General features: G+C 39.3%; 2 protein-coding genes across 3 annotated transcripts in view; both read left to right on the forward strand.

Annotated features, from left to right (window-relative positions):
• Nucleotides 1–153: 153 nt before the first annotated feature.
• On the forward strand, nt 154–4,567 carry tamm41 (TAM41 mitochondrial translocator assembly and maintenance homolog). The gene is made up of 8 exons (XM_077573373.1): nt 154–520; nt 1,316–1,498; nt 1,579–1,671; nt 2,018–2,168; nt 2,335–2,480; nt 3,426–3,591; nt 3,749–3,811; nt 3,913–4,567. Exons 1-8 carry the CDS (start codon nt 383–385, stop codon nt 4,002–4,004), a joined length of 1,032 nt encoding a protein of 343 aa, XP_077429499.1. The 5' UTR covers nt 154–382; the 3' UTR covers nt 4,005–4,567.
• A 173-nt stretch (nt 4,568–4,740) lies between these two features.
• vgll4b (vestigial-like family member 4b) overlaps nt 4,741–25,022 on the forward strand; it is a 32,238-nt gene continuing 11,956 nt past the window's right edge. Inside the window, exons 1-3 of one of the 2 annotated variants that reach the window (XM_077573536.1) lie at nt 4,741–4,995; nt 6,387–6,460; nt 23,279–23,510. In XM_077573536.1, the coding sequence (XP_077429662.1) occupies nt 6,397–6,460; nt 23,279–23,510 (296 nt within the window). In that variant the 5' untranslated portion in view covers nt 4,741–4,995; nt 6,387–6,396. Of the gene's footprint in view, nt 4,996–6,386; nt 6,461–16,693; nt 17,092–23,278; nt 23,511–25,022 lie in introns of those variants that run through there. The other variant, XM_077573535.1, reaches the window with a different exon arrangement.

A 25,022-nucleotide genomic window follows, 5' to 3' on the forward strand; every position in this document is an offset into this window, starting at 1 on the left:
CGTCATCTTTTTTATAACACGTTCGACACTAAAGTTATTCAATATCACTATAGCGCATAATGTCCGTAGTTTTCGAATCCAGAGATGTTTCTTGAAATTGCACTACATTTCCCATGATCCTCTTCCGCCAATGGGCATCAATATGACGTATATCCTACGCGACGCTGACGGTGAATGGAAACTGCAGGAATGGACATAATTCAACGTTAAAAATATTGTTATTTTTATTTTTTTACCCGATAACGCGTTGTCTTTGTTATCAACCCATTCGAAATGTTATTTAAGCCTTTTAGGAAGTGACTTTGTGAGCTGTATGTCGGCGTCTATCTATCGATAAGAAGCTTGTGTTGTCGAGCTAAATCGATGTACAGGGTTTGACAAAATGACCCTCCCGGCTTTGCACAATACCGGGGTGCTTTACAGGAGGATTTTGTCACATTTCCCCCAGGATATCAGTTTAGCTTTCGCCTATGGATCTGGCGTTTTTAAACAACAAGGAACCAACCAAGGTCAAATGGAGGTAACAAATGACAACTGTGCACAGGTTGTAAACAGAGCACACATAGGGAGGGCAAAGTAGGTGTCCCTGCAGATTTTTCCAAATTCACTTATTTACCATAATAATCGTAATTTGAGTCCAAAACAAATAATATGGGTTGTAAAGCTGTATTGGACAGGTGCAGAAGTTAAAAAGAAGGCATGCAAAAAGTTTTTAACAAAGGAAGAAATTATGTAAAACAATGTCTGTGGAAACAAAGAGAGGCAGAAAAGAAGGTAGGTGGAAGGAAAGAAGAAAACACAGCTAAGAAAGGCAGAAAAACAAATTGAAGCAATGGATGAATAAACGCATGAATAAAAACAGTTATGGTGGCTGGATGGGGAATGGATGAAGGCAGAAAATAGGTTTAAGTGAAGGAAGGGTGTGAGAAAGGATGAATAAAACAGGTCTGAGAGAAGGAAGAAGAAAATAAGCTAAGAGGGGAAGGAAGGAATCCAGGAAGGGAAGTGTGACTGTAAGAACAAAGGAAGTATGCTATGGAAGAAAGGTGTTTTATTGAAGGAATGAGGAAAGTAAAGATGCAAAGTTAAAGGAAGAAAAGAGGTCTGGAAAGAAAAGAAATATGACAGAAAAACCTATAAATGTAATAAAAGCTCTACTTTTGGCCCGCTCTTTACATGAAAAATATTGGATTATTCTAGTAGTCGCATGACATGGAACTTTACACCTCCACATCCTGTAAACAGTATATACTAAATCTTAAGCTTGTGCATTTTGCTTCAATAAAATTGTGGCAATTTATGTTTTTACATTCAGAAAAACATGCTGGACTTTGTGTTTGCCGTGGATGATCCCATCACTTGGCACACCATGAATTTGCTGCAGAACCGTAAACATTACTCCATCCTTAAACTACTGGGGCCTGCCATGATCAGCTCCATACAGAGTGACCACGGAGCCGCTATATACTACAACACGCTGGTGCCCGTGGACGGAAGGGTAAAAATCACCACATTCTCACTTAAAGTCATTTTGAGTAAATAAGAACGTACACAAAATGGTGCATTTCTTCCTCCTAGATTATCAAATATGGCGTGATAAGTACTGAGTGTCTAATTGATGACCTCATGCACTGGAAAAACATGTATGCTGCAGGACGCCTTCACAAACCGGTCAGTAACGTAATTATTCCTTAATCTTACATCATCTTTATGTGCTATACACGTAAATGTAGTATTTTTCTTTTCCATGGATTGTTACTTTAATTTTGAAGTTTTCAGGCCTCGCTGAAGAGAAAAGAAATAGAGTCATCTAAAAATGAATGTACAGTCTGAAATTTTACGTGAATAAAGTTGCAATAAGAAAAAAACTCCAATACACAATCCACTTTTCAATGTTGGTCTCAAAAAATGCATATTGGTCGCGCCCTAATTATAATTATGAATAATCTTGAAACATGGCTATTGCGATTTTTTTTGTTTAAATCGCCCTTTTTTTTTAATATTGTATTTTCTGTAGGTGAAGTTGCTGGTGCAGGGTGACAACGGGAAGCTGCGTGCCGCTCTGGTTGCCAACCTCAAGAGCGCTGTAACGGCCTCATTCCTTATGCTACCGGAGAGTTTCAGCGAGGAAGAGCTTTTCCTGCAGATAGCTGGCCTTTCTTACGCCGGTACATGTTTCCAATATTTCCCTCTGTAGGGTGGGACTTATTTACAGAATAAGACCCGCTTCACAAAATAGATGAAACACCTGCAGCTGTCGCTTTTTGTCTGTGGCTGCTTAACTCCTCAGAGTTGCGATCCATCAAGGAAAACATTTGGTGTGGTCCTCTCAAGGTGATTTCAGGATGGTGATCGGAGAGGATAAATCCAAGGTGGCCAATATTGTGAACGACAACTTGGAGCCTTTCCGGATTCTCTATAGCAACATCTTACGCGACTGCCCGCATGTGGTCTACAAGCCCCAACAAGGAAAATTGGAGGTATGCTCGGATACATGCTAGTTACATTAATTAACCATGTGAGTACTGTACTCAGCGGACAAGTTGTTGTGTTGCATTAACTTCCACTTCCTGTTTTTTTCCTGTCCTCTTGTTGCCAAAATTATTACAAGAATCATGCAAAAATCACGTTGTAATATTATGTATGTCAAAAGCTGCAATTTCAGCAGAATCAAGTCGCAGTATTACTAGCCTGAAACAATAATATTAAGAGAGGAAAAAGTTTTTGGGTTTTTTTTTTGTGTGAAAAAAGTTGTAATGTAATGAGCGAAAATTTTACCGTTGTAAGAATATAGTCCTAATACTACAAGAAGATTTTTTTTATACAAATAAAGAATAAATATTTAAAAGGATTAAAGAGGTACATCATAATATTACGGCAAAAACATTTGAGGTTCAAGCCGTACAATTACAAGCCTAAAACCCTAATATTTCAAAAAATAATACATATTTTTGTGAATAAAGGTCTTAATATTATGAGAAAAAGCCGTACTATGTTTTTTTTTTATATGGGACAAGTTACAATCTAAGATCTGTAATTTTACAAGAATCAATGCTGTTAATGTTAAAGATACAATGATTAATTTCATGCAAATGTATTTAAAATGTAGTATAATAAGATATAATAAACACAAAATAAAAAAAATAAAAAAATAAAAATAATAATAAAAAAAACACAAAGGCATACTACATCAACAATATATTTTTTGTTGTTGCAATTTATACCTTCCTATATATCTTCCTTAAAATTAGGACTGTCAAGGATCTTGTCAGGTTAATATTATGTCTTAATTTTATTGTAACACTTTCTCATTTGTGGTGACATCACAACAACAACAAAAAACACAATAACTACCCTCGTCACCCCCCACTAAAAAGAACATTTTTCGAAATGTGGTTCACATAAAGTCACTGAATTTCATACAGGTCGACAAAAGCCCAGAGGGTCAGTTCGTCCAGCTGATGGCGTTGCCTCGCACCCTGCAGCAGAAGATCACCAAGTTGGTGGACCCTCCCGGCAAGAACCGGGACGTGGAGGAGATCCTGTTGCAGATGGCTCAGGATCCAGACTGTGGAGCAGTTGTGCATCAAGGTAAGTTAAAGGGGGCATACAAGTGGGTCTTGTTTAAGACGTCAGAAGACTCTGAGACTCAGGAGATGTTCACCCCTTTGTGTCCAGACTGCAAATGAATGCCGCTGTGTGAAGGCACTGCTGGCTAATTCAAAAGTATGTTTTATATGTTCTTCAGGTATCTCCTCGATTGTGAAATCGTCCAGTCTAACACAAAGTATCAAAGGCATCGCGACAGCTGGTAAACATCTCTTTCTTGTGTTTTGCACGATATATGCTGATTTTTTTCCCCCTAATAATAATGTTTCATGTTGAGTACAATTTTTTTTTTCTTCCTCACAGGCATGTGGAAGACAGTGTCCTACAGCTCTAAGAAACTACTAAAGATGTGGAAGGGCTGGAGGAGGAAACCGTCTGTTTCACAGACCTCCTGATCCACATTTGTCCTTGGAATCTGTCAATCATTTTTTTGTTTTAAAATAAAATGAACTGGGACTTCAACATTCACACAAACTGTTTTCACAGTAACTCTATGCATGGGAAATGTAAGATGATAAACACAATCATAAGGAAATATTTGCCCTTAAACCGACTTCAACATTGACACATTTATTTACAAAAACATGTAAAACCTCAGAGAAGCCCCAAAATCCTACAAATGCTCACCATATCTAATAATAATAAAGATTTGTTTGATCATTGCATCTTTTCAGCAAAAACGGAGGGGTCATTAATATTAATGAATATTTTTGCAGGAAGCCATCTTGTTTTCTTTGTTACATCTGTTCATTTGTGTCAAAGACAGTATTTAATGAGGCATTATTTTTGCAGAAACGTAGGATTTGAACTGTACATTTGTGTAAAAGGCTTAGCATGAGATACTGCATTCTACTCTGTTGAGAAGTCGGAAATGTCCAACTTTTCTCAACCTCAAAGCTTTCCAAACAGAAAAAAAAATAGCTGACAACATCATTAAAGCTTGTGGTTTTAAAATCAGTACCGGTTTGGTAGTCTCTTTTGAAAATATCCAACTTGACAATTAACGGGAATGCGCCATAAAATTTACAGTAGCAGCGGTGACGCGTTCAGAGGATATGACGCAAATCATTAGCATAATTAATGCTGATATCATGCCCCTTCGGCTGCGCCAATCAGCGTGCGTTACTTTCACCACCTGCTAGCAACTGAATTCCATCATTCCAGGCATTCCTGCCTCCTCCTTCCTCCTCCTCCTCTTCCTCGTTTACAACCAAGTTGGTCTCGACAGCTCAGCTACTACTATTGTCCTCTTTCCCACGGAGCCGTTTAGCTGCGGATTAAGCTTCGTATCTCTGTGGAATATACACTTTTTTCCCCCTTCACTGTTTGTTTCCCTATGCTTGTGCGCTGTACTACTGGAAGATACCAAAGTGGCGCTTAAAGGAGGTACGTGCTTCTCAATGTAAACTTGGCACATTGTGCCGTGGCGGCTTTAGATGAAAACATGTTGGACACATTTAATCACATTTTAACACGGAAGTAACAATATTGGAGGAAACTGATAAATTAACCGCCAGTTTCGTGGGATCGAGTGATCATTATTCGATAGGAAGTGGTAGTGACCAAGAATGTTGCCAAGTCATTTATGTAGCAAACGTATTTCTATTTTATGTCATCACATGACAATTCGGGTAATAAATGTCAGGAAACCGTGGGATAGAAATTAGAAATGCAAGTGCGTAGAAATACAGACGCATTGCATTGTCGCTTTCGTTTTCAGCATTGCGTAGCAAAAGTTACAACTAGCACTTGTAATTTATTTCTCCTTGTGGGAAATGAGGAAAACATCTGAAGAATGCAGTCAAAACATGACTTATTTTTCTTCTCTTTTTTTTAAATCCACAAATACCTTGCATAGCTTTTCAGGAAAGATTGCTCCATAGTGGAGGACAAACCGCGCGAACCATTTATACTAGAACTTAAAATAAATAATAAAAAAAGATATTAAATTTGACATGCTTTTCTATAAACGGCCAGTGAGATCCAATATTATTGCCAAATTAGGTTAGCTGTAGTTTACTCTGAGGTGTTTTTAATATTTTGGTGACCTTGTCTGGTTACAAGAGGGCTAAAATATAAGAAACAGTATTCCAAACTATTCATTTAACATCCCTTTTCTTTTCTTCTTATACTCCATTGAGGTTATTGGGTGAGTTGAAGCCGATCCCAGCTGATTTTTAGTGAGAGACACGGTACATGCTGACCTGGTCGCCGGTTAAATACAGGCAAGGCCCATACTGTATGCTGTTGAGACAAATAAGCATTCACACCTTTGAGCAATTTAAAGACTTTAGCGAACTTAACATGTATGTTTTTGGAATGTGGGAAGAAGCTGGAGTTCCCAGAGAAAAACTACTCAAGCAGTGGGAGAAAATGCAAATACCACACAAGAAGGCCAGAGCCCCGAGATCAAACCGTGGATCTCAAGAGGCACACGTATTAACTACTAGTCCACTGTGCTGTCCAAAATAAACAACATAATATAAACAAATTAATATAGCTCAATAGTGACAGTGTCAATCATATCTGAGCATGATTATCTTTAACTGTTTTGTTATTTGTTTTAGAGCAGGCTGTAGGTTCCCCACCCCAAAACCAAACACTAAAGATAATGATTAAGCCAACATTGTAGCATGCACTCACAAACAAACAAACAAACAAACAAAAAACTCAAACGTTAGTGGAATTGTGTGCGTAGTTGTGGCCCGCAGGGATTCTGAATCACCCACTTAAATATTTTGTGTCTTTGCGTACTTCAACCCAATATTGTCCCACAGGCAACCCAGCATGGAGACGTCACTGGATGTTCTGTCAAGAGCAGCGTCATTTGTTCATGCAAATGAAGAAGAGCGTAAGTTGTTTGCTTTTTTTACCTCCTTGACTTCCTGATAGTGCGCCCAAAAAGTGGGGTAAACACATAACAATTTTTTAACAATTTAAAATATGAGTGAAGTCTCACTTGACAAGGGGGAAAAAAAAGTAGCATGTTTGTTTTTACTGCTGTTATAGTTTGTGGGGTACTCAAGATGACCAATACGGCACACACGACAATCACCAATCTCCTTTCCCAAATCGGATAGCTGTTGTAGTATCAAAACTGACTTGTGAGAGGCCGAAGAAGGCGTAGTAACAGAAGAAGAAATAGAAGAAGCTATGGTATAGCTAGATAATAATAAAAAAAGATACATTATTTGTAATTAACAAATTATTTTTGGACTAATTAAATATAAGTGAATGATTGTCCGTGGCACACCTTATGATCTCTGACGGCACACTAACCTGCCTCAGTTGGCACACTTGTTTGGAATTCCTGTTCCATAAAAATAAATGAATGATAATGACCACAACAGACATTCATTCAAGGTGTGCCTGCTTTCTAGATGATATCCATTTTACTTGCAACAAAAATGTACATAAATAGTCGGATTCACAGTATGGGAAACAGTACTTTATGTGATTAGCGTCGTGTTGTGTCTCAACCAAGGCGCAACGTTCTACTCAGCTGTAAGCCTCGGTGCTGCTTTGTGACATAACACAATAGTTGTCTTTGTGCATTTCCTCATGGCAGGAAAATGAGTGATAATCGCACTCAACTGCCACCAATGCTGCCGTTCAACCAGTTGCTTGCCTACACTAGTAAAGTCGAGTTACATCCGACATGTTTTCTGCACATCCGTCTGTTTTTCTTGATTTTTGGTGTTGCTCAATGTAAAATTCTTTCCGAGATTAGGAAGAAATGGGCAAAATCCTTCTCAGCAGGCCTTCCTGCCACTGGCCGGACAGAAATCAACCATCAGAATTCAGAATCAGCTTTTATTAGCTCTGCTGTGGGGAAATTTCAGTTTTACATCAACAAAATGGACAGTAGTTTATGAATAAACAGATTCTATTGTATGTAAGTGACTGTTTGAAGTACTTTTTTCTTATTAAGGAACACATTACATTCTTTTTTTAGGGGAGGCTGGAACGGATTAATGGAATTTACATTTATTTCAGTGGAGAAAGATGATCTAAAACGCAAGTGAGTTATAAGTACGGAAAAATACATACAAAAAAAAAAAAAAAATATATATATATATATAAAAAAAAAAAAAAGGACAGCAATGATGATGACATGTCAAATCGGTAAAATTACCGAATGAACAATACTGAGCTCTACAAAAAAAAAAAAATAAGTACGGAAAAAATTAAATTAATATCTTGAGGCACCAATGTCTTTTTTCTTTTTAAAGAAAATAGTAAATCGAAAGGCTTTTTTGTCATTTGAAATTTTCAATGAATAGTCCCAGAATCATCATGACGAAATTCAGGCAGAGGGTACACAATTTGGGCCTTGTTGTGTCCAAGCAACGTGGAATGTCTCTAGCAAAAATGCTCACTTGTGTATTGGCAGCCTGGGAATGTTCAGACGCAGCTTGTCTCGCGTGTCAGCAACTGGTATCCCATCATGCATTGTCCCGCATCAACTGAAAACCAGCTCCTTGCTCCGCCCCTTGGCCCCCGCCCCCCCGCTGTGTTTTTGTTTTGTCACGTTTAGTTGTGCGGCCCCTTTTGTGTCGCGACAATGCGCGCACAATAGTGCAGTAGGAAATAGGCGAGTGAGTCAACCATCCTGCTCGGCGACCCAACCAAGCGGCGGGCCAGCTGAGAGCGCCAACCAGATCGACAGGCCTCGACCTATTAGCTGTCACCTGTGACGAGTGTTTGCAACTGTGATTTGGGTGTGCGCCATAGGGAGAGGCGCAAACCTGTCAGGGCCGATGCCGCCTGTTACGACATTTACGCTTTGCAATTAGGAGCATTGCCACAATTTGTATTAGCACACCCCTGCAGCTTCTGCATTGTACAACAAGGTGACATGCATAAAATGTTGCTTCAGGCTGGATTTACACTCTAAGTCCAAGTGTCCAATTTAGCTTTAAGGTCTACATTTTTTTTGACTCCCTGTTTCAATGTACATTAAGTGACATGCCCTTTTTCCAGTTACCCCCCCAAACTGGAATACTGTATAGTAGAACCTCTGAAGTTGAACAATTTATTAACAACATACTGTACTCACCATTGACTCTTAACAAAGTAGCCCAGTTTATGCGGAGCTCTCGCAATATAGGCGCAATTTTCCCACAGCTATGTTTACTTTACTTTACGGTATTGCATCCCACCATCGGCTAATTGGACCAGCGCCAAAGTTGAGAGTATTTCCACAGAACTGGAAATGGTAGCACCATGCTCCAGCCTCTGACTGCTATTAAACGCTGTGTAATTAATCTTAAATTGATTTCCCGTCAATGCTACATATGATTTTGCCAATTATGCTGTCTTAGGCAGCTTTATGTCCCCCCCCCTCGCCCTCTTGTGGTTCGATCAAGGGATGTTGTTAATACTGTATTTGTCAACTGTGGGCATGTGAAGCCCTTTGAGACTCTTTTGTGATTAAGTGCTCTATAAATAAACTTGACTTGACTTAATTTATATAGCACATTACATACACAGGGCAACTCAATGTGCTTCACACAAGCAAAGACACAACAACTAAAAGCATTTACAAACACAACAATTGACGACATTTGGAGGAAAAGCAGAGAAAACAAAAAAAAAATGTACATTAACTAATTTGCTCCCAAAAACGTATAAATACATTCAATTTAAATATTACCATGCTCCCAAAGACGCATTTATATGTTTTTTTAAAATATATATTTTGTTATGCTAGAGAATACAGAAGGCTTTAATGCAGCCTCTTAATTGAATAGAATGCATGAAACAATGTTAGTTATTACAAAAAACGACCAGAAGGTGGCAGCAGAGTATAAGAGATCAACCAGGGCCATGTTCCAACAAGCTCTTTCCCCACTGTTTTAAACAGATTTGTGAATATTAATTAAACTTAGCTATATTCTAATGCTAAATGCTAAAACAGAAACAGAGAGAAATATACTTTTTCCTGATGAAAGAATAAACTCTATTCTTTCTTTTGGTAGGTGTTTTCCATGTTTTTACAGTAACAGAACACAATATTCTGTGGGCCTGGCAAAATCAGTCAAAATCTAGTAAAATGCCGGGAGCGAAGGGGGTTGCTTCAGTGAAAATCGCTGGAAGGGAATGAGTTAACAACTTTTAAACACATTAACAGAAGACTTTAAAATATTTAATACTTTTAAAAGTAAAGAAATCAAAGTAGGTTTCTGAAATTAAATTAACGTAAAAGATCGTATCGTGAAACTGATAAATTTGCACTCACTTCACTTCTGTTGCTGAACTATTACAACACATAAGGTTAAAAAAAAAAAAAAAGTTAAACTTTTCTAGACCAAATTTGTTAACAGTTGACATCCACACATTTCACTCCAGTTCTGTCTATTGAAAAAGACAAATAAAACACAATGTCTCATTCCCTCCTTTATTTACACGGGTTGTTCAAACATCAGCAGATTTGGCGAGCTTCTCACTTGTGGGGTGGTAGATTTGCGGGAAACGGTCTGTTAGCTTAACCTGTCTTAGTTTGTCAAATTGTCAAGACAATGACTGGCAGACATCTTTGTCCTAGTATGTAGTAATATTTTAACCATTCAGAAAGGCTGTCAGCCGAAACTAGTCGGATCTTGCCAGAGGGCGATGCAAAGTGAAATTTGAGATGCAGCATGATGGCACTTTGTCTAAACTTCACCGGCGGCCAACAGGATGGGAGGTTATTTGACTGAAGATATGTGTGTGTGTTTGTGTGGAGGGGGATAAGTTAGGGTTGGGCTGGGTGTGTTTTGGTGCTTCTTGCTGCCCTGCGGCTAGTTGCTTCAACATGACTCAGTCAGGTTCTAAACAGGCAGCCAATAGCGAGAGCATATGGAAAATATCTGTTGCTCATTTTTCCCCTAACGCATGTCTTATGAAGGCATTAACATCGGGATTTTGCTTAACTAGTGCTTTATTTAAGGCCACTTGTGACAAATGGACCAACCACGAGTTAAAAGATATTTAGGAACCGTTTTCAAAATTTCCAAATTCTTTCAAATTCTCCAAAGTCTTTCACATTACATGTTGAAATCACTGTTGTTACTTATTGTTTGAACTCGTTGGTCCAACTACTTGACATAATGTTGATCGTTCAACAAAATGACAAGACTGTGCAATATTTAATAAATTGGCGCTGCCATGATGTCATTGTTGTTTTAAACTATCACTTTTCAGTTGTCAAGGCATCTGCAGTAGATAAATCTTACTACAATCAGCAATGCTTTTATCAGGAGAATAAAGCGTTATTCATTGATAACTAGGTCACTGGTCCTTTACAAAGTCGCAGTCATTGCGCTTAAACATTAACTTTGGGTTACATCTTTGACCCTTTTCCTTTGTTCTGTTAAGTTAGGACAGTTGTAGCATATGAGTGGTGAATGATTTGTATTTATCGGGCAATTCATTTGGAAAGATGTACAGACGTCTGTACCTGGATGTTGTCAATGTTAACATGTCCACTTTTTTAGAGTGAAATATCAATTGCTATAAAAAATCTTTCAAAATGTTCAGGATTTGTGCGGACAATGGATGGATGCATATACTTAAAGGATCTTTGTGCAGTCTGTCACTTTTTTACTCATGACTGCCACCTCTGGCCCAAAGCGTAACTGCAGCATCCCAACTGTGGAAAGTTAGCATCTCATGTGTCGTACGCTAGCTAACACCACAGGCTAATGCTAGCACAAAGCCACATGTCTGCTACTCAGCGGGGATGCGCATGATGTCACCCCCCCCTTCCCTACCCAAAGAAACTACTTTAAAGGAAAGATGAAAGCTGATAGGTGTAGTGCAGGGCTCTTCGTACTCATCTGGGCACTGCTGGAGCATGCATGATGTAGAAAAAGCTTTAATATTACCTTTGTAAATGGCACAATGCACCATTAAAAACTTGTTTTAAGGTTCATTTAAAACAACAACAACAAAGTTTTATTTAAGCCTTTTCTCTTCCTGTCAGCCATTTTGAAAATGACATCGTAGAAGCACAGGGCTGTGATTGAACTCCTTGCTTAAACATTTTCCAAAAACTGCAAAGTGGAATCATGTTGCTGAGTGAATTAAATGCTAACATTAGCCAAAAATGTCAAACTTGTCATCATTAGTATTACGGGACTGAAAATAGACTTATTGGTTGTTTTTATAGAAATAGTTAGTGCCTGCCCATTGAAGTGTGAAATAAAATAACACACAATAATCTTTTTTGGATGCCTATTTCTTTTCTTTTTTTTTTTTTTTTTTAAATAGAGAGGATGCTTATTTCTAAAAAAAAAAAATTAAATAAATGTGCTAGCTGCTCAGAATTTTTATTTTTGAATTTTGAAAATAAGTAAGCAATTAATGATTAAACCACAAGACAAAGGCAGAGACATCGTAAAGGGGAGGGTGAACTGTGGTTGCTAATACCAAAGAAATAAACGCTCAGAGAAGCTCTTGATACTAGTAGAAAACTAATGGCGGTGTGAAGTAAAATAATAATTTCATTTATTATATTAGGGAAAAAACACGTGTATGCAAATGTTTTTCGCTGTTGCTCCTTGGGTCGTCTTCAGAGGTCAGAGGGCACGTAGAGTTGGAATTGTGTCACTCACATTTTGTCCTTCATTGTCTTATATTCACTCCCCTCCTCAGAGACCTTTTCCTTGTGCCATTGCTTCTCTTTCATGGTTGGGTGAGCGGCTGAGGAGCCACAAAGGTGGCGTGTCAGAGGGTCACTGTCATGAGGTTAATGCAATTGACCCACTTGTTTTGTCTGCTCTCATTTATTTTTGTTAGCTATTTTTTTGCATTACAATACGGTGCTCATTTCCTCTCAAATTTTGTCCGATGTATGTGCTGGATTTTTTTTTAATTTACAGTTTTGAAGGTTGTGGATGCACGTAACAAAACGGAAATTAGGAGGCAACTTGGCAAGGCCTTCTTCACCCCTTCTCTTTAAATGCCAAGTCGGGCCGTCTCATACCAGCTCGGCAGTCTAGAGACTTTCTCTCAGGACTGTGCTGACCACACATACTTGACATTCCTCGCTTTTTGATGGCCTTCTCCATAGTCACTCAGAATGAAATGAAACAGCACTTCCATGTGTCTCACAGTGCAAAACTTGAACCATTTGTACTTTGAGGAGAAGCTTTGTGCTAAATAACGTGAAGCCTGCCGTAAAATTACATTCATTGTTTTTTTTTTTTTAAATAGCTTTAAATGTCCCAAGTTAATAAATGCTGTGGTTTAAGCGCCTGGTGTTTCGTCCACTTAAACAAATGAACAACTCCACTAAAACGACTTTTTCCTCATATAGAAAAAAAAGTAATTACAGCATAGTGAACTTCCACATACTCTTGGTAAAGTATTTGTGAATTTTAATATTTACCTTTTCAAAAGACTTAGCTAATAATACTGTTAATAAGCATCATGTGAACTTGGTTTGTTTGTGTTGAATATATTAACTATACAGTCATTATGTAACATGGATTCCTGATTGTGTACACATTGTTAGAATCATGGTGTTGATACTTTATGATCCTTTCTGTTTTAAGTGTTTTGTTGCCAGTGATATCTTTACACTATTGAAAATTATTTTATATGCAGCAGGGATTATCTGTCCCTGTCTCCCTCGAATAGCACGGGTTCACTGTATCCTTCATTTTCCGGACTTCTTAGGGTAGGGTTTCACCATTGAACACTTTCAGGAGAAAGGGTGGGAAATGACAGTATAGCAACGCATCTGTTGTCATTGTTTTGGTTAAGCAACCTGATATTTCCTCTCTGCTCACCTCTTTAGATCTTGTCAATAGCGTGCCGACTTTCTGTGTTGGTGTCCCGTTGCGGCCGTATTGATGTCAGTCCAACGTCTTGCTCCTTTTGTTTACATGGAAAAACCAAAGGCAATTTTTTAATTTTGCATTCAACACACACAGTACATTAGATAATTACTGTAATTACTTCTACACCGTGTTGTGCAATGACACATTTTACTGCCTCAAGGTCACCTTGGTGGCAAATGGTGACATCACAACTCGCAGAGTGACATGTTTAAGTGATGATGTCACTATGTAAACAAAGTGTCTCTGACACTTTGTTTACTGTGCAGACTGACCTCCTCACAGCTGAATACTTTCCAGATGCATTGTTTGTTGATACTCATAATAGTTCAACGTTAATACCCTAAAATTCAACTTACGTTTTTGTCTTCTATGCCTTTATTTGTGTTTATTGATCCATTTGTTTTCTATTACACTTGTCCTCAGATGTGCTAGTCCACTTTGCTGCCCTTGTACCATTTCCCAAAATATACTTTGTTCATACATGTCTTAAAGTCTTACCAAACAAAAACATGCTGTTAGTGTTTGATTCAACTTGCCGCAGCACGTTAATAAAGCATGAGGACGACTCACCGGTGACTCTTTGCTGGGCTGACAGCCAGACGCACCCACTCCTTGGCGAGAGAGAGAAATGCCTGGACCTGAGTCACAACATGTAGGCCCGTCACCACATTGTCCTGATAGAAAAGGAGGCAGAAAATTAAATGGGCTAATGGCACAATGAGCGTGCACGCCCACTCCAGATCCAGAAGTGGTGCAATATGGGAAAGTATCCCTGAAATATTATAAAAAAGATTGGGTAGTTTGGTGCGATCACTGCGATGTCACGAGCGTCTCTAGGGAATCATTGAAACATTAATACTGTAAGTAATTAGTTTGTTTTTTCTTTGCCTTTATTATTATTGTTTATTGTGTTTTATGCAATTTACCACACATAAGGGCATCAGTGATGGTAAACTTAAACTATAGAACTATAGAACCACTGCGACATTGGAAAGAATCTGACCTATAAAATTAATTACCGTACCCTACCAACTAGATGCTGACACACCTTTGTATTTTGGAACCTGGCAAAGAATTGTTGACGTGAGTTCAAGAGTTTCCTAGTTGTCATTTGCCACAATCTTTTAGGCATCAATAGGCAGATGTCTTGAGTTGTTTTGCTGCACATACTTTGTCTATTATACATTGCTTAACTTTAATAGTATGGTAATATAAAATGTAAAAATAATAATAATAATAATTGAACCATTTGCAGTTTCAATTCCATTGACAAGCTTTCCTATAGGAGATTTTTTTTTTTTCAAAATGTGAATGACTTGGAAGTCAACAGCATCATGGAACACAGTAGTTGGCAGCACTGAAAGAAGCCCTCTGTTCTAACTGAGAGTGTGTGAAAGTGGACACAATGGGCTCCAAGAAGCTAATGCTAATGCTAAGCTCTCTTGATTGAGGAAGGCAAAGGGAGTGGGGAGCAAAGAGAGGCTTGTGGCATATTTGTGTGTGTGTATAAAAACAATCAGGAAGTGTTAAATGGAGTGCTTGTGGGGTAGGTTATAGGTGAAATCTGTTTTTGGTGTCAGTTTCCAGTATAGAGAGGAGCAGGATATTAAAGTTGTCATGGAATGATGATGATGATTTGAACCACATATCCATAAGGATAAGGCCCTAAAATATATTGTCTCTTTTATTTTTAACAACATTTTTATTTTTTATATTGGTTACTTGAAAGTGTCAAGGCACTTCCTGGTGTGTACTAATAAACAAAATACACACCTGCTCTCAGTTAAACAAAAGTTTCATTTTAATGAGTAATGTTATTTTCTCACTTTGGAAACTAATTGCATTTATTTGAAATAATGCTTTAAGCTCCCTTGGCACTTCAGTGAGGACGTTTTTATTATGGACCCTAGAGGGCAGCAGACATACACATATAAACTAAAGGCTATGTTCGACTTCTTCCTAAAACATGGTCACATTGCATATTTGACATCTAATCCTCACTAATTTGGGTTTATAACTTATTAAAGGGTTGTTAAAATAGTACAAATGTATTTTATAATATGGTTACTGGCTATCAACTATCTTTCATAAGTCTTTAAGAGTTGTCTGATCCAACTTTCTCACACCGGAGTCAATACAACCCCCTTGTATTCCAGTGGGGACTATAAACACAGACTTTTTATTGTTTTATTCATATTATGTGACCCCCCTTACCTCATTATTTAAAGTGATTAGTGTTCTATGCATATGTACCATTTTCACTCTTCCTAAATGTACTACTGGATTACTGCTGTTTAAGAACCCCCACAGACCCCATGTCCTCCCCCTCTCTCTCTTGGGATATGTTTGGAGAGGCTGATCTGGCACATAAAACATCTCTGAGATTTGAGGCCCTCTGGGGATTTCGCAAGCATGCCCAGTGCCTCTGAATGGCGGAAAAGAAAACCCTTCAGTGGTTAGCATGCCAGCCTCACAGTTATGAGTTTCAAGGTTTGAATATCGGCTTTGGCCTTTTTGTGTGGAGTTTTCATGTTCTCCCCTCGGTTGCGTGTTTTTTTTTTCACTCCCACCGATATTGCCTTTGACTTTTTCTTAAATTCATGAGACTAGCGAGCTACAGTAGCTCCACTGAAGATTCTAAATCGCTACCTATGGTTATTCTAAACTGTCCTAATGCAAATCTCAACTCCGGCCTTCCTTTGTGTAGTTTGCATGTTCTCATGCTTGTGTGTTCTCTGAATTGTCTGTAAGTGTGACTGTGATTAGGATATTCAAATATATCATATTTGGGATATTCAAAAATACCAATGACCTAGTGGTTAAGTTACAGTTCTGACCTTCCTATGTGGAGTTTATGTTCTCCCTGTGCGTGCATGGGTACTCAAGCTTCCTCACAGATCCCTAGAATATATTTTTTTATACTCTAAAATAGCCATATGTGTAAATGTAAATGGTTGGTTGGTTTTTTTATTCGTGCCCTGTGATTGGCTGGAGACCAGTCAAGTTCAAAGTCTGATGGATGCTCCGGCTCTCCCACAACCATGAGTAAAATAACTATTTAAAAAAGAAAAAAAAAGAAAAGTATTTTCAAACAAAACATTTCCCTCTCATACTACTCTCTCCATATTGTACCTAGTGAACACACGTCGTTTTGGTGTTGTCGCCACCTGTTGTCCAATGAGAGAACGCACCCTTTCTGTGCACTTCCGCACTGGCGTGACGTCACAGACCGAGGCTCCATCCACTTGTGTGTGCCGGAGCTGGTCAGCATTGGAGTCATACCCGACATAGCCTGCGTGTCAGTGCAGTCTACTTACAGCTGGCTGTGAGCAGAACTGGCGCTACCAAGCTGTTATTATTGCACGCGTTTGCTAAATCTTCCTCCAAATTATTTTTAAGCATTCTTTCTCTTTTACGGCGAGTAACTTTTGTTTGTTTTCTACGGAGACTAAAGTTAGGAGGCTGGGCCTTTTAACTTGTCTGTCTGTCGCTTGAAAAAAAAAAAAAAAAGAGCAACAACCAGCAACTTGACTTAATTTTGTTGTTGTCGGTAAGGAGGAAAAAGGGCGATAAATGCTACTGACGAAAATGGACCTGTTGAATTTCCAGTACCTGGACAAGATGAACAACAACATTGGCATACTCTGCTACGAAGGTAAACTTGGAAGGCTTTTTTACGAAGCGGGCGGGGGATTTTGTCGATTGGGTTTCTGCTTGTTTTTAAAACTTCCCAGTGGCCTTTACTGCTTTTACACTCACACTGTTATCCATGTTTTCACATTTAGGAAAGCACGCTGTAGCCGATGGTTGGTTTTCGCAGCACTAGCTAAGCGTATTTTGTTTAATAACAGCGTTTTGGCGTTCCCGTCGAACTCTCCTAACGTTGTGAAATAGGCGTATGTTTCATCGAGCATAGCGCCCTCCATCGCCGTCGGCTACGCTGCTGACGTTAGCTTCATTTTGGCTAATTGGGAAACGCGTTCTCACGCCTAAACTCTTTTGTCACGTTCGTCGTCTGATTCAGTGCGGTTTAACTTGTTCACTGCTGTCATTTGTCTTCATTGTTCACGCCCTCACGCTCCACGATGACAGGTTAATCCGCTAATTTGAACATAGTGACAAAACAAACAATTTATTAGATTTAGCTTCAGATGCAAGATCGTTTTATTGTCTTGCATTAAAACATTACTATAGGAATTCTAGAAATAAACTATTGCTTAATTTCTTCACCCCACAACCTGTAAACCTCTATTGAACCAATACATACACAGTATTATAAGCAAAACATCTAATGGCAGTAGGCACAAAAAGTAAGGTTAATGATTATGTACCATCTGCCATCTAGTGGAAGAACATTAATTAGTATTGCCTATACTATATGTCACTGTCATAGACAGATGGACATACTTGCATTATTGGTAGTAAATACATATTTTTTGGGGGGGCAATTAAGAGAAATTATATTATAATCTCCCACTACCTGGGATTGATATTTGACTAGCACTCAGACGAGAGTATATTGTAGAAAATAATGTGGAGGTACTGTATTTTATCATGTGTAGAAAACAGTTGAATTACACTAATCTGTATGTGCACAAGTGGAAGAGTATCTTCGGTTTAGCTTTGTTTATTTGACCTGTTAAATACTGTAATGAAGCCTTACATATGCAAGCTTGCCTTGGGACATATCCAACATGGTATCCACTTATTCAGGACATTTTTCTCCAATTGACACGTTGTGTTTGATGTTAGGAAATAAACATGTCATAGCACCTATTATATTATAGAAACCATGTATTTGAAAGGCATTTTGCAGATTAGCATGAAAGATGATTTGGCTAAATCAAATTCGTCTATTTGCGTGACGTCATCTTCGTGAGCAACGTCATTCTGCACGCTTCAAGTTTTTTCCCGCAAAAACGACGTCATACACTACTGTCTCTCTTCGGCTAGTAGCCATGTTGGATTTTTTTTACTCTGTCTTCGCAAAAAAAAAAAAGAATAATTCAACGAGTCGCTTTTTGGACGTCAGGTCCGCTCTTCGCTCATTGGTTCATTCCACTGTCTGTTAGCTCAGGTTTGCCCCGCCTCAGAAATGCGACTGATAGCAAAGCCGTGTCTGGATTTCCAGGCTAGCAAATGTCATGGTCACTTTGCCTCTTTTCCATGGAGTAAAAGATCCAGGCTCTTTCAAACTTTTATTTATGACTTAATCATCACTTGGCTGGTGGGCAGTCTACCTATTTATATAGCAGGCAGCTTTTCAGGTTGTGTTTTGGCACATTTCCGTAGAACAGGAAATGGAAGTCACTGCGACATGGGAAAATGTATGGTTGCTCAGTGCTATAGAAGCAGTATGATTGATAGTACACGCAAATCCGCTTTTCTCTCTAGTCAGGTGCATCAAATGGGGAGTACAGGTAGTTTTAAAATTAGCTTTATTATGCCGTTTGTATGGCCATTAAGAAATTAGAACTGACTCAGAAGTCAACCAACATAATGGAATGGTTCCGCTGTTCTATGAAATAGCAGTAGCTTTCAGTATTGTCATAGTTTATTCTTCTGGCTTGCGATGAGTAAGGATAGAAGTGCCACTGTCCCAGGACTGAATCCAAACAGAAGGTTTCTCTGTGTTCTCTCCCCTCTCAGGTTTCACACTATCTATCCAATTACACCACTTGAAGAGAGAGGAGTAGATTTTGGTGTTTTTTAAACATGTGCCTATCCTCTGGATGTCTCTCATATGATAATTCACACGCAGATACTTTATTTATTGCTGGCAGCTAGATGAGTTGATTTCATTTGTTTTTTTATCTGACAAAGCAGAACATGCACCCCGTGATAAGAAATACAACAAGATGCGAGGAAAGGTAGTGGAAGTGTGAAAGAACAACCGTATGTGTCCAGACATGCTCAGAACAAAGTGGAGGGGAGTTGTGTGATTCTGTCCTTCTGCTGACGTGTTGCCTTGAGCTTACACAATTTATTATGTTGCTCATATGTAGACATTTGGAAAATAACCAGTGTTACGCCACAAAGATTGTGCATGCCGAAAAATGTGCCTCACAATTGTTGGTTTGACAAACTTGCAGGTGAGTTGGGAACAGATTCTCATTTTTAAATCCCAACCTGGCAATCATCAAGTGACCGTAGCTTGCACATGTGCATCCGCAACACTGTTATGTACCGGTGCACTAGTAAAACCAAAACAATAAGCAATGCACACACAGGCATCCTGACTGTTCTCCACACAAGTATAATGAATGAAGAATAGGATGTGTTTTAGCACAATAGTTGCATTATATTTGGAGAAAAATGGGGTTGTGAACAATAACTTAGGCTACATTCACACAGCAGGGTGTGATGCCCAATTCAGATTTGTTGTTGTTGAATCCGATCTTTTTATGTACTGTTCACATTACAACAACAAATGCAACATCTAATGTGAACGCAACACACATGCGCAAAGAGCACACGTCGAGTGACGTACACCCAAAACAGCGACGTCACATTGTGGTGTCACGGAAGTAAATATTGTCCCGGCAACGTTTTACCGCCAGCCAATCCACTGAGGCAAGCGACTTTTAACAGTGTGATATGCAAATGTAACTGTGCCAACGCACGCTACAGATTGGTGGATTCGTTTCGCGGACGTGTTAGGAGTTCGATCCTATGTCTTCTTGTCTGCATACATTATGCAAATTCAGCTGTTCGTACGCCTGCGCTCCTGGTTGGCTCGTGTCATCGGCTTCCTCGTGCGTCAGTTTTGAATGTGCTGTTTACAAACAGCAACAGAAATCCGTCAGACTTATTTTTTTAATCTCATGTCGCCAGAGTAGCGAGGTTGGAAGAGGACGTCAGAGACGTGTCAGAGCGCATATCAGACTTTTGATGACGTATGAATCCAATGCGTGCGGATGAGCGTTCACAGTGCATGAAAAAATCAGATGCATGTGCAAAAATCGGAATTGAGCTGCAGTGTGAAAGCAGCTTTAGAATGTGCTGTATGAGTAGTAGCTACTGGGTTGTTTAAAAAAAAAAAAAGTTTTGTTGCTTTTATAATACTCTTAGTGCAGTTTGTCACAAAGCACTCCTTTCCCCGGTATCCAACCAATGTTGAACTTTCCAAAGAACATTCATGAAGTCTTTATTATTGATTTGTTTTAGATTTCCTTTGGAGTGATGAGTGAGATAAAAGCATCACCCGAGGACTAAGCTCACAAGCACGGAGATAACAAGACAAGCTTGGACTCATCTTGGAGTGTCTTGAGGGGGGAAAAAAAGAGGGAAAGAGAGAGCGAGTTCACCTCCGTTTGTAATCTAATCTCATCCAGATTTCAAGCTGTTTGAAGTTCTGTCAAGAGAAATAGACTTTGATCACGAGGGCCCAATCGAATGAGAGAGGAGAGGAGTTTGACTTCCACTCAAGAGCGTTTCTCATCATGTCGTCGTCTTTTTGATGTTCCTAATTAGAAGTATGAAGAGTAGATATGCAGAGGAAGTTGTGTCGCACATATGGTCGCATTTATAAAAATTCTATTTGGGCCATCTGTGCGCATGTCTAACATGCATAAAGATATGTTTGTTACTCTTATTAAAACGGGTGCAAAAATAAGTTTGAATTTGTACTTTAATTGTGCAAACAAACAGTGGCACAATTAGGCATTCATGCAAATGTTTCTGGAAAAAATATGCCCCCAAAAAATCTTAACAACACTTCACACTAATATATAAAGTGTGATTATGGCTATTGGGGCTTATTGAGTAACTACATTTCGCAACGCAAGGTATCAATTTTAACCACTGTAATATAGCCTACCTCCGCTAGTTAGAAGAAATGGTAATACCCCCCGAAAAGTGGTCAAGGATAGACACAGCTACTGGTGGGCCTGCAATCGCTTTATTGAACAACTGGTAACAAAATAAAGACGAAATAAGCACATTTATACACGAGCTGTCAGGGATGGCTCCCACAGATCGCCACTGATTCCGAGGCACTCAACTTGCAGGCTAGCTAAGTGGTTAGCCGTAACGGCCACCCGCTAATCCAAGTGCAAAACTCACACATTCAGTCACACACATACTCAGTCACAGATATTATAGTGTGGAATGTAATGATGGCAGAGAATAATATGGGGATCAGTTGCAAACAGAAGTCGAAAATGTTTGCAGAGCACATGCTTTTTTAAACCGCATGTAACTAAAACAGTAATTGCTAATGACTAGCATGAGCATAACCAGAGAAGCTTGCCAATAAACACTTTTAATATGCTGAAAACTTGACCAAAGCAGTCAGTATCTTACAACCAATGTCAATGTAACTTAAAACCTTGGCTGGAAATTTATTAAAGACTTTATGGCTTTAATACATGATCCCCCCCCCCCCCCCCATATGCAATAACTGTTTGGAAATTAGAGCAACATAGAAGTCAACCATCATTACTGAACAGATTGTGTTCTATGTTTTAGGTTCCACTCTGTAGTTTAGTTTCTAATGTCTTTAATTAAATTGGGTCGGAAAACACTCACCTATTTAAACATTGTGCCCCTCCTGAACCTATGATAAGGGTCCCCCGTATCCTGCATCCTGATTGGACGATGAGCTGTCACATGCCTCCTCTCCTTTTTTTATTGCCATCTATCTGCCTGGCCAAATGTAATGATGTCATCCCTGTTGCCATGGCGCACAGTGGGGCTAGCAGCAGCATGCCATAGGGTGTGTGTGTGGCAAGTGTTTGGGAGGCCATGCTAAGGCTGGAGCACATGCGCCCACAAACAAGTTTTTTTGGGAGGAAGGGGGGGGGGGGGGTAATAAAATCTAATTTCATTAGCTAAAATATATGCATTGATTAAAGGCAACCATTCATTATGACTTGAAAACTTGACTTTGAAAGCACGTGTAATTTTTCTTTTCAAATGATACAAATTTATTAACTGATCAAAAATGACCAGGCATTTTGAGATTTCGTTAAACTAATAGAATAATTGCTTAAGTCATTTTTCAGTTTTCAGAGAACAAGAAAACACAATTAACAAGAGTCGCAGAATGCCATGACCAGGCTGACAGAGTCTACACAGACATAAAGAAAAACTGTTCTAAGTATAGATATTTCTTTTCAAATAATTTGAAAGCCTTTGCACTGCATTAATGTCAATATAAAATCAGTATTTACCACAAGTCATGCATTGACATTGACATGGAATGGGTGTATAAAGTTGAGCTTACAGTTGTCCACCTTCAATGCGGATGTTGTCAACTATCTTAAGTATCTGACTTGAGGATGTTGTGTAAAAGCTTTGCCGGGTTCTGGGTAGAAAGCAGCACCAATTTTGCAGGTTCTCCGTATGAAAGAGGCTGCAGTTAGATATTGTAACGCGCCGGGATCTTAGTGTTGGCAACAAACTTTTTGTTTGTCTCCGTTTTGGGAGTAGTTATGGAGAGTTTTGAGCTGGAGCTGGCTTTTTCTTCAGTTTGTATGTTTGGGAAAATTCAGGCAGATGCCTGAATCCAAAGCCGTGGAAAGTCCCCGAGCTGAGACGGAGCCAGTGGTACTTTTCCCTCATTCTCCTCTTTCTTTGCTCCCACTCACCGGCTACTCTGTAGGCCTTTTGGACCGGGACAACACTAGGGGGGGCGGGGGCGGACTCAGTCAGTCAGAGAAACGCACACAAACAGTCGCACGCAGAACCTCTCCACAGGTTTCCATAACAGATAGTCCACTGCTAATTCTGGAGGAGCAAACCAAGTCAACACAACTGTTGCCTAAACACTCACTGTACTGTAAATTGTTTGGGACTAAACTTTCCAACAAACTCACGATTCTGTGTCCTCCTTTCTTTAGGAGAAGCAGCCTTGCGAGGAGACCCCCGACTGCAGTCCCTGTCCCTGTCTTCGTCCTCTTCCTCCTCTTCCTCTTCCTCCTCCTCCTCCTCTTCGTCGTCCATCTCCAACCACAGGACGGGCCCGCCACCCATCAGCCCCACCAAGAGGAAGCTGAGCGGCGAGCAAGGGGACAGCGACATGGACGACAACGAGCACGTGGCCAAGATGAGCCGACTGTTCGCCGCGCAGTTGTGAGTACACAATGCAGTGATGTCATTCCACGTACATAATACACCACCACGTTCATTTGGGTAAACATTGTTTAAGAAGTTGTTTGGTATCAGCAGAAATAATGCACATTCAAGAAGAGGGAAAACCGCTGAACTTGTTTTGAATGTCATAAGCGGTGTTTTAACCCTGGAGAACCCACGGGGTCAAATTTGGCCCCTATAAATTCTGCTACTCAAATAACAAAGACCTTTTTTTTTTTTTTTTTTTTTTTACAAATTTAACTTCAAAAGTCCAGAGTGCCACTTCTGACCCCTGCGTGGGGCCATCTAGTGGATGAATATTGCACTTACATGAGCCAGAGTGGTGGTGACAAGATGGCTGGCAACATGCTGTTTTGTTGAGCTGGAAATCAATCCAAACAAAACCATCTTCTCAGCAAACCATCAGATGGTACAAAAAATGTTTTTTGTTAATCTATTTCATATCATGTTGCAGAATGCCTAGGAATATGTTTTATATATATATTTTAATAAATTAGCAACTCTGAGCTAGTTAAAAAAAAAAAAGGGTTAAAATTGAAAAAACATATATTTTGGTGTTCAGTGAACTTATAGCAGTCATTTAATGTATAATTCATAATTTTCCAAAGAAGAAAAGGGTTCTTGGGTTCCCCAGGGTTAAATTTAAAATAAATCCCTACTAAAATCTGATTTTTAACAACTACTCCCACCCTTGCCAGTCAAATATGTTACATCCTTTCCGCTTGAGGAGTGCTGCACCATGAAAACTTGGTTTTGCTTCGAACTTGCTATTAAATCCTAGAAACTCGCTGCCACTTAATGGCCCACTTTCTCTACATTCCGTCTTGTGGAGATTCCAGAGATTCTGCAGGCAAGGGGGCAGCAGACGCGGAGTCAATCATGGGACCGCAGCCATCGTTATTTATTGCGGCGACGTTAGAGCGTGGATGGCCTGAACTGTGCCGCGTTTCATACTTGCTGCTTCTTAGCAAACACATCTAATCCTAATGCTAATGGTCGACGTTGACAGATGATGCCACTCCGCTTATGCAAGGGAAAAGCCTTCAAATGTTTAAACGCAGAAAGCTGCTTACAATACACCGTATTACTGATCAGAGGTTTGTTTCACACGAGACATAAATAATTAAAAATGTAGATTGTGTTACACATCAGGTCGAGCCACTGTGCTACTCATAGGGGGGGCATGGGAAAAAGATCTTTTCTTCTCTGGTCTTGTGACTGCGCTCACATAACAAAGGATTAGCTTGTGCAACTTGACATTTGTGCACAGTCATCGTGTTTTCCCGCTCATCGTTGTCAGGAATTCACATTCTACTTTACACAGACTTAACTAGGCAGTCACGTCTACTTCGCGCTGTTGTTTTATACCATGCCTTTTTTTGTTTTGTTTTTTGCTGTAGAGAACATACAGTACTTGTTGACTTATTACACAACAAGGTCTGTTGTCTTATAACCGTTCAAGGCAGTGTCTGAAATTGTTTTTAAGGCCCA

The sequence above is a fragment of the Vanacampus margaritifer genome, chromosome 8 (genome assembly GCF_051991255.1).
Source record: "Vanacampus margaritifer isolate UIUO_Vmar chromosome 8, RoL_Vmar_1.0, whole genome shotgun sequence".
NCBI lineage: Eukaryota > Metazoa > Chordata > Actinopteri > Syngnathiformes > Syngnathidae > Vanacampus > Vanacampus margaritifer.